The 16,953-nt window shown below is 44.5% G+C and overlaps 1 protein-coding gene across 1 annotated transcript in view; it reads right to left on the minus strand.

The window, feature by feature from the left end:
• The window catches only part of LOC138538398 (calcium-activated chloride channel regulator 1-like), a 199,946-nt gene that overhangs the window by 25,845 nt on the left and 157,148 nt on the right, over nt 1-16,953 (minus strand). Inside the window, exon 12 of the mRNA XM_069641527.1 lies at nt 7,442-7,612. Coding sequence (XP_069497628.1) covers nt 7,442-7,612 — 171 coding nt within the window. The remainder of the gene's footprint in view (nt 1-7,441; nt 7,613-16,953) is intronic.

Here is a 16,953-nt window from a genome sequence, read left to right on the forward strand (position 1 = left end):
TTTAATACACTAAGGTAAATGTGATTCTTCAGAAAGGTAAGTATATTACACACAATGAGTTACTTAGAACAACTAATGCAATCTTTACAGTAAGTTAAGTCCCTTTTGTAATACTTGTAGAATGGCAGTGAGCATTTCAAAGGCAATTCAAAACAGTTGTAATAACTTTCAGAATATCTGTTTTAAGTAAGAATTAATTAAACAAGGCGAACCTAAAGCAGATAAATACTTGTAATAATTTCACAGAGGTTCTTAGGCTTTAGTCGTCTATCCCTATCTTGTTATGAGCATCTCAAGGTCAGATTGGAGGGTTAAACAAGCAAGGCACATGCTGTAGAAAGTCACAAGGTTCCAGAGTCTTCGGTAGCAAGTAAGTAACACTCTTTGTTGGGAAAAAGGTTCAGGGACCTCAGGGAAGACTCCCTGCAGGCTCACAGGTGTTAGGTCTGGTCGAACGTGAATGGTTGAACTACCAAACTCATGAATCAGCACTCCAGCAACACAGGAGCAGCAAAGCAACTCTAGGTATGTTCTACCAGTACCTTAGACATGAAGAAGAGGATGCATCAAGATGCCTCTGGGATACAGCAGCAGTAGATCAGTCATCCGATTTCTAGTGAGGCAGACAAAAGAAGGGACACTGGAATGCATCTCAAAGAAGCAGTTGAGTGAAGAGGCTATAGGCAAAGTATTCTCTGGGGTTCTGTGACTTTGGCGCCTTTGTAAAGCACCCGTGAAGATGGTTTACCGCCCGGTAGATTAGTCTTGCTTTCTCAGTTCAGCACTCTGGTTAGGGGTCTTCAAGGAGTGGAATCATGCCTCTGGAGATCCAGGAGTGGTACACAAAAGTGTTTGGAGCATTCGATCTTCAGAAGGCAATGCACAAGGGCCACAGGTACCAGGGTATTGGAGGTTTGTAGCCATTGAAGGTCACAGCTCGTTGTGGGATGGCTCGCAATGCAGGTCGTCTTCAGACTGATTGGACCCATAAGTCTAAGGTAGAGAGTCATCCTTTTGGGGGCTCTCCTGACATTTGGAAGTAGGGGTTGGACAGCAATGGTAACTCAGAAGGCATCTCCAGTCGTCTGGAAGTGGCTGCAGGCGTCTCTCCTCTTCCTCCTTATCGATTCTTCAGTTCCAGTGGTCAGCTTGTCTTCAGCCTCAGGATCCAAACCTCTTATGAATGAATGCAGCCAACCAGTATCTATGCATCATTCAAACTGTGGGTGGTGGCTGTGCATCCAGGACAGCCACCCACACCCTCTAGTTGGACCTGGTTCCAGGCAGGCACAGCAGAAGATAAAGAACAGTAGAGTTTCAGAATCCTCCCCGTGTCCTGTCCCCAGAGACACACTGGCACCTTGGTGGGATTCACCAAGGGATCCTGCCAATGGTAAAAGTCAAAACAGGACCTCCCCCACACTGCATGGAACAAGAAGGAACAAACCATCTTGAATTTACGAAAAAAGAACACTGTCACCATTTTGGGTAAATGGCAATGCTTCTGTGAGCCACCATGGCTATGAGTCCAGCACACACATAGGTAGGATAAAACCATTGCCACCAGCCTCCTGATGAGCTTGTCACTGTAAACCAAAAGTTACAGGAGCAGTGAGAAAGGGGATACAGTGTAACTCCTTCGCACTCCACATAAAGTGGTGTGTGCTGATCTCATAATAGAAAAGATAGCCAGGATACCAAATACCCCTGTTGCCCTTGAGAACATGTGTTCCCATGAGGGAAATAAAATAAAATAAAAAGGCAAGCCCAATGGGGTCTGAGGAACAAAGCACAGATCAATGACAGATGCCACAAAACTTGATGGAAAGCATGACCCTAAGAAAAAGGCATACACATAAATAAAGAAAGGATCCCATAGATAGGGCAAAAGAATGAATGTGTGTGGAAAAAGGTTCCCACTCACTCAAGAGAACTGACAACACTTTCTGTAGTTCAGCAAAAAGTGATGAGGGACTCATGTGAAGTGGATTTCACAAAATATGAAAATCAACCTAACACTGATCATGAACAATATGATATTACATTTTAAGTGGAGATCATTTTATCCTGGACAATAATGAATCTCTTCTGATCTTTCTTTACTATTTAGTCTCTAACAAAATATTTTATTTAATTTTATCTCATATTCTTTTCGTCACAACTTGTCAATTATGGTTTTAGCCTTGAGGATGTCCTAAGAGTGTGAAACACGTGTTGGCACACAAATTATGGACCATCAATCAATTGGTAAACATTAATTAAAATCTTTTTGATCGGTTTTTGTGTTTCTTTGAATAACCTAAGATTGAATATCATGTATAGAATTAAAAAAATAAGGTAACTGGAGATAAGGTATATGGAAATAACCATACAAGGATTAAATAGTAAAATAGCTGGTTTAGGTTAGTAGAGATATCTGGAATAGCCCTCTTACTTCCTGTGGGCTGTCTATGTCAGAGTGGCAGTCGGAGTGACTAAGCACTATCATTGGTCTTCTGATCCTCTGCCCCCTGCCCCTTTTTGTAATCAGATGGATCTTGGTCAAGCCCCTTTCACAGGAGTATTTACGTTCTGCCCTGTCCTAAATAACTCTTGCTTCCCAGATTCCTCCCGTCGGATTCCCATCCTTGTGACCATTGTTAAAGCCCATACTTGGCAATATGTGCTAAGTGCAACTGCTTAGCCTTATCCCGGCATGAGTTTTTGCTGTCAGATGTCCAGTCCAGATTTTTTGGCAACTCCAGGATACACCCCACATCTACTTTATCTGGCCCTCCACTTTGGGACCCTTTCTGAGCCATTTCACCACTACATCCTGCAGTTTACTCTCAGGATCTTCTTCTTGGCTGTGGGTTGCTGCAGGAGTCTACAGAGTTGCTGAAAATGCACCCCATCCCTTTACTGGTGTGAGGAAATGCCATGGCAAGGGTGTAGAAGCAGTGGCTTTTTTGATTTGTATTAGTTAATGAAAGGATGTTGTAATTCCATATCAGGAAAGGGAAACTGCTGATCAGATGCTCCTGTCATAAAGCTTGATGCCAAAAGCATAGTGTACACTTGTGCCCTGCTGCATAAGTAACCTGATATGCAGCGCCTGCTCTCCAGTGGTACAGTGCACATTCAGAGGTCACAGGCGTCCATTTGACAGCTGCGGTGACAGCCCAGTGGCTGCATTTAAGATATGCACCTCTGTTCCAGACACTACTTAACTGTGATATTGCTGTCTGGGTTGCACACACACAACCTCAAATATAAGCCATACCCAAGTTTAGGGTTTAGTGGAAAGCATCTCTCATAGTTATCCAAGCCACATCAAGTTGATATCACACAAGTGCCAGCCCTGTGAGCACAGCTCAGCTGTCAAATGATGTGTATCATCCCCAGACAGGTTGGACCTCACCACTGCTGGCGGGACTGCCTCTCTTTATTCCTTGTGAGGGCAGGAAACACCCTCCCCTTAGAGACAGGCATTTCTCAGAAAGATATCCTGGGAAAAAGAATCAAAGGTCACACCCATTCACACCAGCAGTAGCCTCACACCAGTGCACTACTTACTCAAAGGCCTTTGATTCTATTAATAAGGGATGGGGCAGTGGACTATGTAGATGTTGAGAGATCTTTACAGCTGGAGGAACATTCCAACATCTTTTTTCCCTCTGCCTCCATCCCTCCTTCATGTCCCTTGCACTTCCTGTAGCACAATGCACTTTAGATGTGATGTCAGAAGGCAAAGTCCACTCGCTTTAGTCCAATCACTTGGGGGCTTTTGAGTTTAAAAGAGGCTGTCTCCCACAACTTATGTGAATCATCTCTGGATTAAAAACCTTCAATGAGATTGTTGGACCCTGTAGGGTGAAAAGTCCTTTCCAAAGTCAAGTGCTCCATGGTGGCGGCAAGCTCTGTCCCCTAACCATCCCCTGGGAATATTGGGGGTGAACTGCTGCTGGAACAAGACCTACATCTCTTCCACCCACACTATGTCCAAAAGCTCACTGTGTTGAAGGATGCATGGAAGGTGTGTGCCAGTCTCCCCCGTGATGGGAACCAGAGAAATTGACTCATCTTGTCCCTGAGAGTCTGGGCAGCCAGCATTCCTGCCATTTCCTGTTGAACCACTGCAATCGTGATTTGAGCATGCTCAACACTGATCAAACCGTTCTGACCATAAGGAGCTGCATTTGGCACTCACCGAATTTCAAACCTGTTTGTGTTACAACAAACCATCTGAAAGGGCCTTGTTGCCTCAGCTCGAATGAAGTAGCGCTGCATCAGCACTGCTCAAACCAGTGTTTGGACATCCATCTTCTTCATTGACGATTGAATTGATCCTGATGTTTTTCGCAAACTGTGTCCTTCAAGGCACTGCATGAAACTGACTTGCCTGTGTATCCTTGTGAGGAATTGCCATCTGGCAAGGGTGCAAAGCCCTGGCTTTTTTTATTTTTAGTACCTAAAATGATGTAGGCGATTTCTTCTCCAAAGGCGTAATCTACTAACCAGATCCCCTTTGTTGAAACTCCATGTCAAAAGCATAATGCACTTGTGCCCTGATGCATCAGTAGCCTGATCCGTAGCACCCCCTCGTCTTGTGGCACAGAGCGGGTCCAAAGATCACAAGGTGCCCATTCGACCACAACAGTGACAGCAAAGTCACTGCAGCACAGGAGTGATATTCATCATATGCCCCCCTGTACACAAACTACAATGATCATGAGTACTCTATGCTGGCAGCAGGACAATCGCTAAGACTAGGCTAACCCTGAGTTTAGGCATAGTGCATGGAGAGTCAGCTCCGCTGTGAAAATGGGTATTAGGGTCAGACACCTCTATTGTCTTTAACTTTCACATCCTATGGAACTGTGAACTGACAACTCTCCTGACTCTTGAGTACTTACCTGCCCTTGGAAATACTTACTTGATCACCTATGGGTTCAGTGAGCTCCGACTACGATTCTCCATTTCTGTACTTAACTAGGAGTTACTATCTATGTTTTAATTTCACCCTTTTCATTTATGCACTGGTAAAATGTAAATGAAACATTATCTGCAACTGGTGACAGTGTATATTTTCCCATATAAAGTATCAGGAAGGTAACTATTGCAGAAATGTTCATTGAGCCCCAGAAGTGTTGGCTTAGTTTACTGTAGTTCGATCCTCTCTGAAGCCATCATATATTGTTCTGAGCAACTAGGCATTAATACCCTTGTAAAGGCCCTAGGAGGTCTAAATTCATGGTAATTTGTGTTTTAGGTCTAGATATTGTAAATCAATGTTTCCCTCAGTGAAACATTGCGCTTGCCTTTTAATCCCATACCCTGCCATTTGTGATAGGTGTTGGCCACCAGATCTAGGACCTTTCACATCAACTAGGGTTGGGATGTGTCTTCAGGACACTGAACTTAGTTGTGGAGGCTGCTAGGTACTTACGTATTTGTTGGGTTATATAGCTTCCTGGTTCTCCCCACCCTGTGTTATTTTATGCTGGGTGCTGTCACTTGGCAAACGACCCACATGTAGACATTGGGATTAGGAGGGTCCTTATTTTTTATCTTGATAGTTTTGTATGTGTGACTTTAATAAAGTATATATTTTTTAGCATATCACTGTGATGTATTTTGTATAGCTTTATGTGTGTGTACTAATTGTACCTCTGTGACGACCAACTACTAATTGTACCTCTATGACGACCAACTGCCCTATCCTGAGAGTTAAGCCTTGTCGATCTGATCACGCTACCAACATTTAAGAGAGGTTTGGATTCCCTTTCTTGTCAGGTAATTTAGCCTTCCCCTTATGGTTGGGTAGTTGTATTATCAGATGGTAGTGCAAAATCTGCCCTAGCAGCCAAGACTTTCAGTAAAGGGTTTGCAATTGGAGACATTACTTGTCATCCCATTTTCCATAAACACTCTTAAAAAGACATGGGGTGGATGTTGTCGCACAAACAAATAACATGATATTTGGTTGCTGATTATTGCGTTAAGCAACGAGTAAGGGGAGTGGGATTCGCCTGTAACAGTGTTCCTGAGTGAATCGAGGGCCCCTTTGAGGACGTCAGGCCATTACCGGCCCATCCTGACACTCTGCCACTAGGTGTGTAATGCTATTAGCACCGTGGGGCTCCTACTAGGGTACTAAAAGTGTTTTTTTGGAGGGAATTGGGGGTGCAACGACTGTGCAAGCTCTATTCTCTTAAAAAATACAAGACGTAGAAAGGGATGCAAGACTTTTTTCTATGTTTCTGGTGCCATCTCGTCAGGGAAGCGAGGGAATAGAGCAGTTGGCATGTGGTAAATAGGGAAGGGGCTTGCAGGTGGGGTGGGGAGAGGTGAAAGCCCACATTCCTATCCTCCCAATTGACTGGTGCCACTCCCATGGGTGCTAATATTGTGTGTGCATGGAGCACCCCCGGGGCTCCCTTTGGTTTTAGGACCTCATAGGCGGGTTGCAGTCTTCATGTGCCTTCATGTAGGGAGCACCATGAGCATCCAATGGGCTACTCAGGCCAACTACTAAAGCCCTTTGGAAGGGGTGCTCTTTTTAGATAACCCATACAAATCACACACCCTTAAGGAGGAGCACTGCTGTGTTGTCAATGTTCAATGGTACTAGTAAGCTTACAATTATTTGCATGGGGCTAACTCTGTCATGCAAGAACAGAAGAATTGCATCCACAGTCGATGAAGTAAGTAGTTATGTCATAGAGCTTTTATGCCATGCCAATCATAACTGATGTTGTGCAGAGAGATGTTCTGTTACTCATATTATGCCCGGGACCTGTTCCAACTGTCTGGCCGATCTTCTGCTCTTAGAGATTATGGTGTTCTTACCTCCTGGGCTTCCACTATAGCATATCTCCCACTTGGTGAACCCAGCCTCTCACTTTATTTTTGGTCTCCTCTTCGGTTTGTGGTCCGCTCCTCCTCCGCTCCCACATCTGCTGCACCTGGCTCAACATTTATAAGGGGACCTCTCCCCCTCTTTGCCCTGTTGCTTCGCAGTGTTCCACCCAACAGCCATTTCATAGTGATTTCTTCCCTGCATAATCAATTCCCAGCACTAAACGGGAACGATTTCAAGCATATTACTGAAATTGATGGTGCTAAATTTGTTACTTGCCTGTGGCCAGTAACAAGACTTAATTGCTTTAGCCGTCATCAGGTGCCATTGCTCAGGACAGTAAAGAGGGGTCACAGGCAATAAAGCCCATTAGATCCCTTGCCGAGGGCATTGATGCTAAAGTGTGTGATGCCAAAAGTATGGTAGCTACAAGCATTTAGTTATAAAAATGGAAGTCTTCAGAAAAGCTTGCTGAGTGGTGGCTGTACAAGACATTTAATTAGATTAGGCCCACATCAAAACATAAAGTATAATTCACCCCAAGCTGAGAGCATCTCCAGACACATCATATGTATTTTAGAAGATCAAGTACCGACTTACCATTCACTATGTAACCAGGTATGTATAGGGCACGACTTCCAGCCAGGTTTGTGCTCAGCGATGCAACATTGTTTTTCCCACTGACGCGCACCTTCAAGTTATATCTGCCGTTGCCATTGTAGGAGTGAAAGAACTTAGAGTATATGCCATCATTCTTGGCAATGTCAGCTCCTGGTTACAAAAACGTTAATGTTAGTGGCTGCAGAAGTTACTGGCAATTCAGTAGCAGATTCACCAATGAAAAAACACCCCATCGAAAGCACAGGCGGGTAAAAAGGAAGACTTAATTTAGCTCACAATATAACAAAAAGAGCAAAACAAATCCATACTAAAAACGTCCAAGTACAAAATCGTGCAAACATATATTGTCATATTTGCTTAGATTAAAAAAGAGTTACAACTAAAATCGAAATGGTTATATGAAAGGAGATTGGAGAGAGCACATACTATGCACAAATAAAAATGACCTAACAATTATCACCGGGTTTATTTCACATTAGGGTTTGTTTATATGATACCTCAACTGGGAAATGTGAGGTTGTTTTTGTCATTAGTGTATTGTGCTGTAAAGTAAAAAGATGTTGTTTTGCCATTTGTTTTAGTTGATAATGTGGATTTTGACCTGAACTAGTTATTGGCATCTGGTGTATTTGGCATTTCCTAGTTGAACTAGGTCTTCTGTGTTTCTTCAGAGGGCCCTGCATCTCAGCAAGCTCTGGGCTTGAGGACACCTAGAATGTGGAGTGGGAGACATTCTGAGAGAAGCAGTTGGGGACTGGACGTGAAGGATGTCAAAGGAGGGGTTTTCCATTTGGAAGTCAATTATAGTAATAAAGTATTTCCATCAGAAATGAACCACCGTTAGATCTTCCCTTTAGAAACACTACATAACTGATATTGCTGTGCTGGTGGCACACAAAACTGTAAATATAAGCCATACCCGAGTTTAGGGCTTAGTGGCAGCAACTCTCATAGTTATCAAAGCCACATCAATCTGTTGTCACACGTGATAGTCCCGTCAGCCCAGCTTAGCTTAGCTGTCAAATGATGTGTACTCTCCCGAGACAGGCTGGATGTCGCCACTGCTGGCAGGACTAGATTTGTAGCAACTGACTATTTATTCCTTTGTGAGGGCAGGTACCACCCTCCTTAGAGAGACAGGCACTCCCAGGAATCTGCCTGGGAACTGAAATCAAAGGGCACCCATTCAAATTTAGAACATTGGCAATTAGATAGCCCACCAGATGCAGCCTTTGAGTGAGGGGAAACCACCTACTTGCAGCGCATCTGCACCTGGAGGAAGGAGATACTCAAAACCTCCAAACAACGGCCTCCTCCAAAGCACACTGAATGATGTGAACAAAATTGAAGTGAATAACAATTGCGCCTCGGAGAGCAATCGCATGTGAACAATGATGGGTGCTCTGCATAAAACCACGTAATTAGAGAGTGTTTGGGAAAATTCCCAGAAATGTGCCAATTCCCTCTACCTTAGAAACCCCCAGCAACTTTGCTGGATTTTGAGGACTTGATTTTTTTTAAACTTGGAGAGAGTGAGATCCCTTTTCCCACTCTCTCATGTATTTTAATGTGATTTTTGTACACTGTGTTTCTTTTGATTGTGGAGTCTGACAAACTCCATAGGCAGCATCTTTTACATTGTGGCACACAGCACCTTTCGTGCAGTGACACAGGGAAGTTGCTTAGATTTCCCCGAGGTTTAAATACCTTCTCTGGGATAAACTACTGTTTCCCAGAGCAGTAAAGTGAAATTGACTTTACTTACATTTGTAACTTTCTAGACCCAGCACACACTATCTTAAAAGAGGGTGCTGGAGGGGTTACCTAGCATCCCATTTTGTCTAACTCCTCATGTAAAATTTTTATGTTACCCTTTCCTCACTGAATGGCTGGTGGCAGTGGTTTCGTTTTTACTACTGTGGTGTGCATTTACCAGGGGCTGCGTCCGCAGCTGCAGTAAAGCACCCAAGGGTGCCATTTTTGTCAAAATGGCCCCAGTCTTCTTTTTTCACCATTTCCTTGTGGAAAGATCCTTCTTGAGATTTACTCTGCGTGCCAAACCAGGTTTGGTCCCTTTGTTCATTTTGCCTTTGGCGGGATTCACGAGTGAAGTCTGCCTCTTGCTCCAGGGTGTCTGTGGTAGACAGGAAGTGAGGCAGGTGCCCGGAACTCCCTGTGCTTAGTCTCCTACTAGACCCAAATCCACTCGGTGATGATTGGCCTGCTGACTGTCCGGCAAGGACAGCCACCCTGCTGGGTGACTGACAGCTAGGCTGGAATGAACGGGAGAGAACTGTATAAAAGCCAAGTCTTTTGGCTTGGAAGGCAGAGTCGACCACTGGACGAAGGAACAGAAGAAGAACTTGAATAGGACGCCAGCTGCAACTCCTGGACCGTTGGTTTGAACGGTGAAGCCCAGTGCCGAAATGCCAAGTTAGAATCGACAGAGAAGCCCCTGCAAGGATAACTTCTCCCCTAGAGTTGGTGGGACCAATCAACTCCAAAGTAAGCCACCTGGACATCCATCTCAGAGCTGGTTGCATTTCTACAGAGTTGCTGCTGGAAACCGTAGAGCCAGGGAGAGGAACACCAGTTTGCTGTGCATTGCTTTTAAGTTGGGAAAGAACAAATTGGAAGAAAAAGTCACGATCCACAGCGCTTGTAAGTATAAATTGGACAAAGAGCGTCACGGCTGCAGGTATCTGGGTAGTGTGGATATACTGCCAGTATGATTCCACTGAGGTAAGTACAAATGCAACACAAACAAGTCCCAGTTTAACTGCACCAAGTATAGCAAAATAAAAATCGGGAGTCCAAGTGATTTGTATGAAAGAACAGCCTTTAAAGTCCAAGGTTTAGTACAATCTAAAGCCTAACACGTGTTTCGAGCCTTCCACGGCTCTTCATCTGAGGCTTGATAGGGATAGAGCCTGAAATTTAAGCTGAAGGGACAATGCCCAAAAAGTACTCTGAAGGCTTCGCAATTGCAGTTAAAGCTGGTCGGCTGTTTAGACAGACTGCAAAACCAGCGCCTTGATTTTTCAGTCTGTCTAAACAGCCGAGTCCAAATCGGGAGTCCAAATCACTTGGACTCCCGATTTTTATTTTGCTATACTTGACGCAGTGAAACTGGGACTTGTTTATGTTGCATTTGCTTTTAAGTTGGCCAAGAGATCCAGGAAGATCCTCCGGACTCCCAGGAAGCAGGACTGACCAAGCCTGAGCCCCCTCGACAGAGTGCTGGACCCCAGAAGCAAGGAAAGTCAATCTCGACAGCCAGGAACCGCGGTGTTGCTATTTGTGGTAGATGCAAGGAGCTGAAACACTGAACAGCCACTGAAAGTGAAGTTTGTCGGTTGCAAGTTTTGACCATCCCAGTGCAGGAGTCTGCGACATCTTCCCTCTTGCCCCCACGACTGAGGCCCAAGAACAGAGAGATCTGCACAGGAACAGGAGTCATCTGTTGCATCTTTTCTTCATTTTAAAGGTACTGTACAAAGTCTAAGAGAACTTACCTCTTGCTGTAGAGTTGCTTGCATCTTCTAGCACCCACAAGTCTAACAGCTTGTGGCCCTACATTGATTCATCGCTGTCTTCAAAGACTTCTGAAACGTTGTGCAAAGACTTTCCTACTTACCTTCAAGGAAGTGCTTCAGCTGATATAGACTCTTACCTATTGACTTTGGCTTAGCCTGTTTTGACTGAATTACTCTTATTGGGGGATTTGAAAGTTTTTGCCTGCTTAAGAAATATTTGTGGTATCTTGTTTGTTCTAATAATCTTTTCCTTTTTTGCTTGCTCTTAACTAAATCTGAATGCCAACAGTAATACATTAATGCCAACAGCACCCTATTAATTGAAGTCACCTGTGGGTGTAGGTCTCTGCTGTATGCCATCCCAAATGGGTATTTACTGATTCTGAACTTAATAGAGTGTATAATTTTGAAGTATATGTGTGTGGTGTTTTACAGTGCTCCCTTCTGAAGAAGGCTTATATTAACTGACTGGCAAATAAATTAATAATTGCTTTACTAAGAAACCGTGTGTGTAAGTGTTTGCTTGGATACTTGTCACTGTGAAACTCTGTGTAACTCCCCTACAGCTCACATTGACCCCTCTTGAGATAAGCCTGGCTACTTGTCCACACTACCAACCTGTGCAGTACAGACCTATATGAAAGGTTGGGTTACTATTGCCAGGAGATCAGGGTTATTGTAGTGCACCCTAACGGTACTGCATACAATCTTGCCTAACACTGGTGGCAGCCGGTGAGGATATATTATAGAGTTGTTACAATAAGATTTGCTTTGCTTTTGTTCAACTAAACCTTCACAAGGTTAAGCTCCACTAGAATAGCAATTGTATAAACATGCCAAATATGGATAACTTCAGTCAGGAAGCCCTGGTCATTTTAACAGTAGAACAACTGAAAGAAATGTGTAAGGCCAGGAGACTCCCTGTTAAAGGAAAGAAAAATTAATTTATTGCAAGATTGTTGAATCATCAAAGTCTGGGTAGTAGGCCTGTTACACCTACTAATCTAGGAAATGTGGATAATAACATTGAGGATGATAATTCAGAGTCTAACTCTAATGTCTTAGAAGAGTCAGAAGAGGAAGAGGGGTCTCATAAGGAGAGCCCCTCTTGTCCTCAACCTGCCCTTCCACCTCAACCTTTAGCCACTGGGACCCTACCAGGTCCAGTAATGAGTCCCGAGTTTGCATCTCTTAAGCGAATGAGAGTTGAGGTAGAGTTCAGAAGATTACAAATCCAAGCTGCAGCCAAATATCAAGACATCAAGTTAAGGGAATCGGAAATGCAGCATGCTCTTGAGATGAAGAAATTGTCTGTTGAAAATGTTTCTATCCCAGAGTCTTCTAGGTCTTCCAGTCCAAAACCTTGCATGCCTAAGAAGCATTGAGTATGTATGATGCAAAACCTGATATTTTGGATTGGTTGGGTGCATTTGAGTATAACTATGGGATTCAGGGTTACACAGAGTATCAGCTGATTCCTTGGCTTCTGTCTAGGATCCCCCAGGTTGCAACTGAAGCTGTAATGGGGGTGGGGGAACTTGAAAGAAAAGAGTATGAAACTGTGATGCTAGCTTTAATAGCTAGATTTGGGAAAACTCATTCCCAGTACCTTAAGAGGTTTAGGACCATCAAAAAGACTGATGGTACCCCTTGGGCTACCTGGGTGTGTGAATGTTTGAAGAACTATTTTTGTTGGAATCTATTTTTGATTCTGCTGACTTGTGGGTTGCCAACAGTGCTTCTCACAAGGATTCTGGGGCCACTCATAAAAAAGATGAGAGGAAAGAGCACAAGAAAGATGACAGAGGATTCTAAAGCTTCCCATCCAAAAGAGGGCCACAACCATAAGAAGGGTAGGCCACATGGGAAACCAGGACAGTCTAGTGAAACCTCTGGTGCCAAACCAGAGGGAGGTCAGCAGAAACCACCATTCCAGAAAACGTTTGGTAAATGTTATGCTTGTGGGTCTACTGACCATGTTAAAGGGGCTTCAGGGGTCCACACTGCCTCCTTAGCCTTCATCCCTGAGAGAGAAGTACATATGGCAAGTGGAAACTTTCCTCTATTGGCAGAAGACCCTGTTGGGATCTCAGCCAGTGTTTCTTTAGGGTAGCTGGGTCTGTGGGAACAACAGAATTTGGATGTGTATAACTCTATACCAGATAACACAAAAGAATACTACAAGGACAGTGTACTTGTAAATGGTCAGGAGACCCCTGGCATTAGGGACACTGGGGCCTGATCACAGTGGTGGATGAAACCTTTTTCAAACCTGAGGATGTTGCTAAGGCACCCAAAGGCCCCACTAAGCTTCATGGAGGCCCCCTCCAGATGGTTCCAATACTACCAGCTCTCACCCAGTGCAACGATATGACTGTAAGAATACCTGTCAGTGTTCAGAGTGAGGTACCTGGGAGAGTACTGTTGGGGAATGACTTAAAGACTCTTTGAGTTGTATCAAGCACCGCCAGGCCTCCCATTAAAAGGAAGCAGGAGCAGACTAGACTGGCCAGAGAGCAAACATTGAATGACTCTCAATGGGAAGTTACAGAGGCACCTATAACACATAGTCCACAGGAAGTACAACCTTCTGATTCCAGGAAGAAAGAGACAAAGGGCACCCCCAGGCCTCCCTGTAAGAGGAAGCAGGACCAAACTAAGAAAGCCAGAGAGCTCACCTTGGATGACTCTCAGTGGGTTGTTACAGAAGAACCTATAACACCCAGTCTACAGGAAGGACATACGTCTACTTCCAGGAAGAAAGAGAAAAGGTGAAACCTAAAGCCTCAGGAAATAAGAAGAGTAGCACAAAACTAGGACATCCCCAAGAGGACAGTCCCAAGTCACATGTGACTCCTACACCAGCTGAGACTGAATGTGAGAAACCACCAGAGGATGGTGAGTCAGCTACTGATGATACAGAGCTGTAAGAAGACATTCCTCCTATTGGAGATTGGATCCTAAAGACCATCCTGAGCTGCAGTCTTTACTTGCAGAAGGTGGCCCCTGTAGGGCAGACTTCAGCAGAGGTCAAAGAGTGTCCTAATCTTGAAGGTTGTCACCAACAGGCAGCTTCCCAGCTGGAAGGGCAAGAGCCAAGGAAGCACAGGTTATACTGGGAGGGTGGCCACCTCTACAGTGAACCTACTGAGTCTACTCCAAGGGACTACAGAAGACTTGCCTCAAGAAGTAAGACCTCAGTTCCTACAGTTAGCCCAGGAGATACTTTTAGCTAGTTACTTAAGCTTTAAGAAGACCAAAGAAAGGTTGTATCTTTATTTCTGTTGGCCCAGGAAGGGGTCTAAGGTAGATAAAGTCTGTAGGAGCTGTCACACCTGTCAGACATCTGGCAAGAGTGAAGCCAAGAATGTGGCGTCTTTAGTGCCTCTACCAGTGGTGGAAGTCCCTTTAGATAGGGTGGGAATCAACATTGCTGGACACTTGGACCCTCCCACATCTTCAGGCAATTGATTTATATTGGTTGTGGTAGACCATGCTACCAGATACCCTGAAGCCATACCCATGAGTACTGTCACAGCTCAGGCAGTGGCTAAGGCCCTACTTGGTATTTTTACCAGAGTAGGTTTTCCTAAGGAGGTGATCTCTGACAGGGGGACCAATTGTATGTCTCACTTCATGAAGCCATGTGGAAAAACTGTGGAGTAACTTACAAGTTCTCAACAGCCTACCATCCCCAAACCAAAGGATTGGTAGAGAAGTTTAACAGAACTATGAAGAGCATGATAGGTGCTTTAGAAGAACCACTTAGAAGAAAGTGGGACCTTCTACTGCCATGACTTCTCTTTGCTTATAGAGAAGTCCCTCAAGAAGGGGTTGGCGTCAGCCCCTTTGAGCTTCTCTATGGTCATCCGGTTAGCCATTGGCCCTAACCAAGGAGGGGTTGGAGAGTGCTCCTTCTCACAAGCCAGTGAAAGTCACTAACTATGTGTTAGGTCTCCAAAGGAGAATGACACACATGATGACAGAAGCTTCTGATAACTTGAAAGCAGGTCAGGCTCTGGTGACGCATTGGCATGACCAGAAGGCCAACATGGTTGAGTTTACTCAAAACCAGCTAGTTCTTGTTATGGTGCCTACAAGGCAAAGGGCCTTGCAGGACAAACGGATTGGACCCTTCAAGGTCGTGGGAAAACTTTGAGAGGTCAATTACTTGGTGGACCTCGGCAATCCTAAGGAGGACCCCAGGGTCTTTCACACCAACCGCCTAAAGGCCTATGGCTTTAGACCAGAACTGGGAGCTTTGCACTTAGCATCTGCCTGATCTCCTCAGGGGACAACCTTTAGATGGGAAGACAGAAGGAGTCAATCTCTATTCTGATATGACACTGGAACAGCAGGTAGAGTGCAAATCTCTGTTAAATCAGTTTGCCTCCTGTTTTCACTGACACCAGGCTTAACCGCTTGGGGCCAGCATGAGATTCTCACTGGTGACTGTTTACCTGTTAAAAGCAGAGGTTAAAGGATGTCAGACCATGTAATAACCCACATAAAGGAAGAGGTCAAGAAGATGCTTGATCTTGGGGTAATAGAACCCTCTACCAGTCCATGGGCTAGTCCAGTTATACTAGTACCAAAGGCAGGAACCAACAAGTTGAGATTCTGTGTGGACTATAGAGCTCTTAATGCAGTCACCACGACTGATGCCCATCCTTTACCAAGGACAGGTGAGCTAGTGGACAAACTTAGTTCAGACAAGTATCTCAGTACATTTGACCTAACCTCAGGCTATTGACAAATAGCTCTAATAGACCATGCCAAGGAAAAAAACTGCATTTTCAACCCCAGGAGGCCTCTACCAGTTTAAGGTGATGCCCTTTGGACTAAAGAATGCGCCTGCCACGTTCCAAAGGATGGTCAATCATGTTCTGAATGGGATGGACGACTTCTGCATGACATACTTGGATGACATTGCAGTGTTCAGCCCTGCTTGGAAAGAACATATTGATCACCTAGGATACATGTTACGGCTCTTGAGCAGGCCAATCTGACCATAAAGGCAAGTAAATGTCAAATTGGTCAGAGTAAAGTGGTCTACCTTGGACATGAGGTAGGAGGATATGAAATAAGGCCATTGCCTAGCAAGGTACAAGCTGTACAAGACTGGGCCACCCCTACACCAAGTGAGAGCCTTTTTAGGTCTCACAGGGTAGTATAGGAACTTCATAGAGAACTATGGGACCATAGCTTCTCCCTTGAATGTGATCCCCTCACCCAAATTCCCCAAGAAGGTCAGGTGGAATGAGGAGTGCACCAAGGCATTTGAAGGATTTAAGAAAGCCCTTTGTCAAGCTCCAGTCTTAAGAGCTCCTGACTACAACCAATCATTTATTGTTCAAACAGATGCTTCCAATACAGGTATAGGTGCAGGTCTGAGTCAAATGGATGAGAAAGGCAGGGAACACCCAATCTGCTTCATCAGTAGGAAACTGAAGGACCCTGATACAAGGTGGGCAACCATAGAACGTGAGTGTTTTGCCATTGTGTGGTCATTGAAGATGTTTAGACCATACTTGTATGGATCTATTTTTGTAATTCAAACAGACCACCAACCCTTGAGATGGTTAATGCAGATAAAGGGGGAGAATCCTAAATTGTTAAGATGGTCAATCAGCCTACAGGGGTTTAATTTTACCATGGAACACATATCAGCCTGTAATCCCCAAAATGCTGATGGTCTCTCCAGAAAGTATGACCGACTGGATTAAGGAGATTCATCCAGGTTTGGATTAAATCCTCCTGTCCCTTAGTCTGGGGGAGGGGGGGTGAAGAGTGTTGGGGAGAATTTGCAGAAATGTGCCAATTCCCTCTACCTTAGAGACCCCCAGCAACTTTGCTGGATTTTGAGGACTTGATTTTTTTTAAACCCAGAGAGTGTGAGACCCTTTTTCAAACTTTCTCATCTATTCTAATGTGATTTTTGTACACTGTTTCTTT

The sequence above is a fragment of the Ambystoma mexicanum genome, chromosome 1q, assembly GCF_040938575.1.
Source record: "Ambystoma mexicanum isolate Mex_15411 chromosome 1q, UKY_AmexF1_1, whole genome shotgun sequence".
NCBI lineage: Eukaryota > Metazoa > Chordata > Amphibia > Caudata > Ambystomatidae > Ambystoma > Ambystoma mexicanum.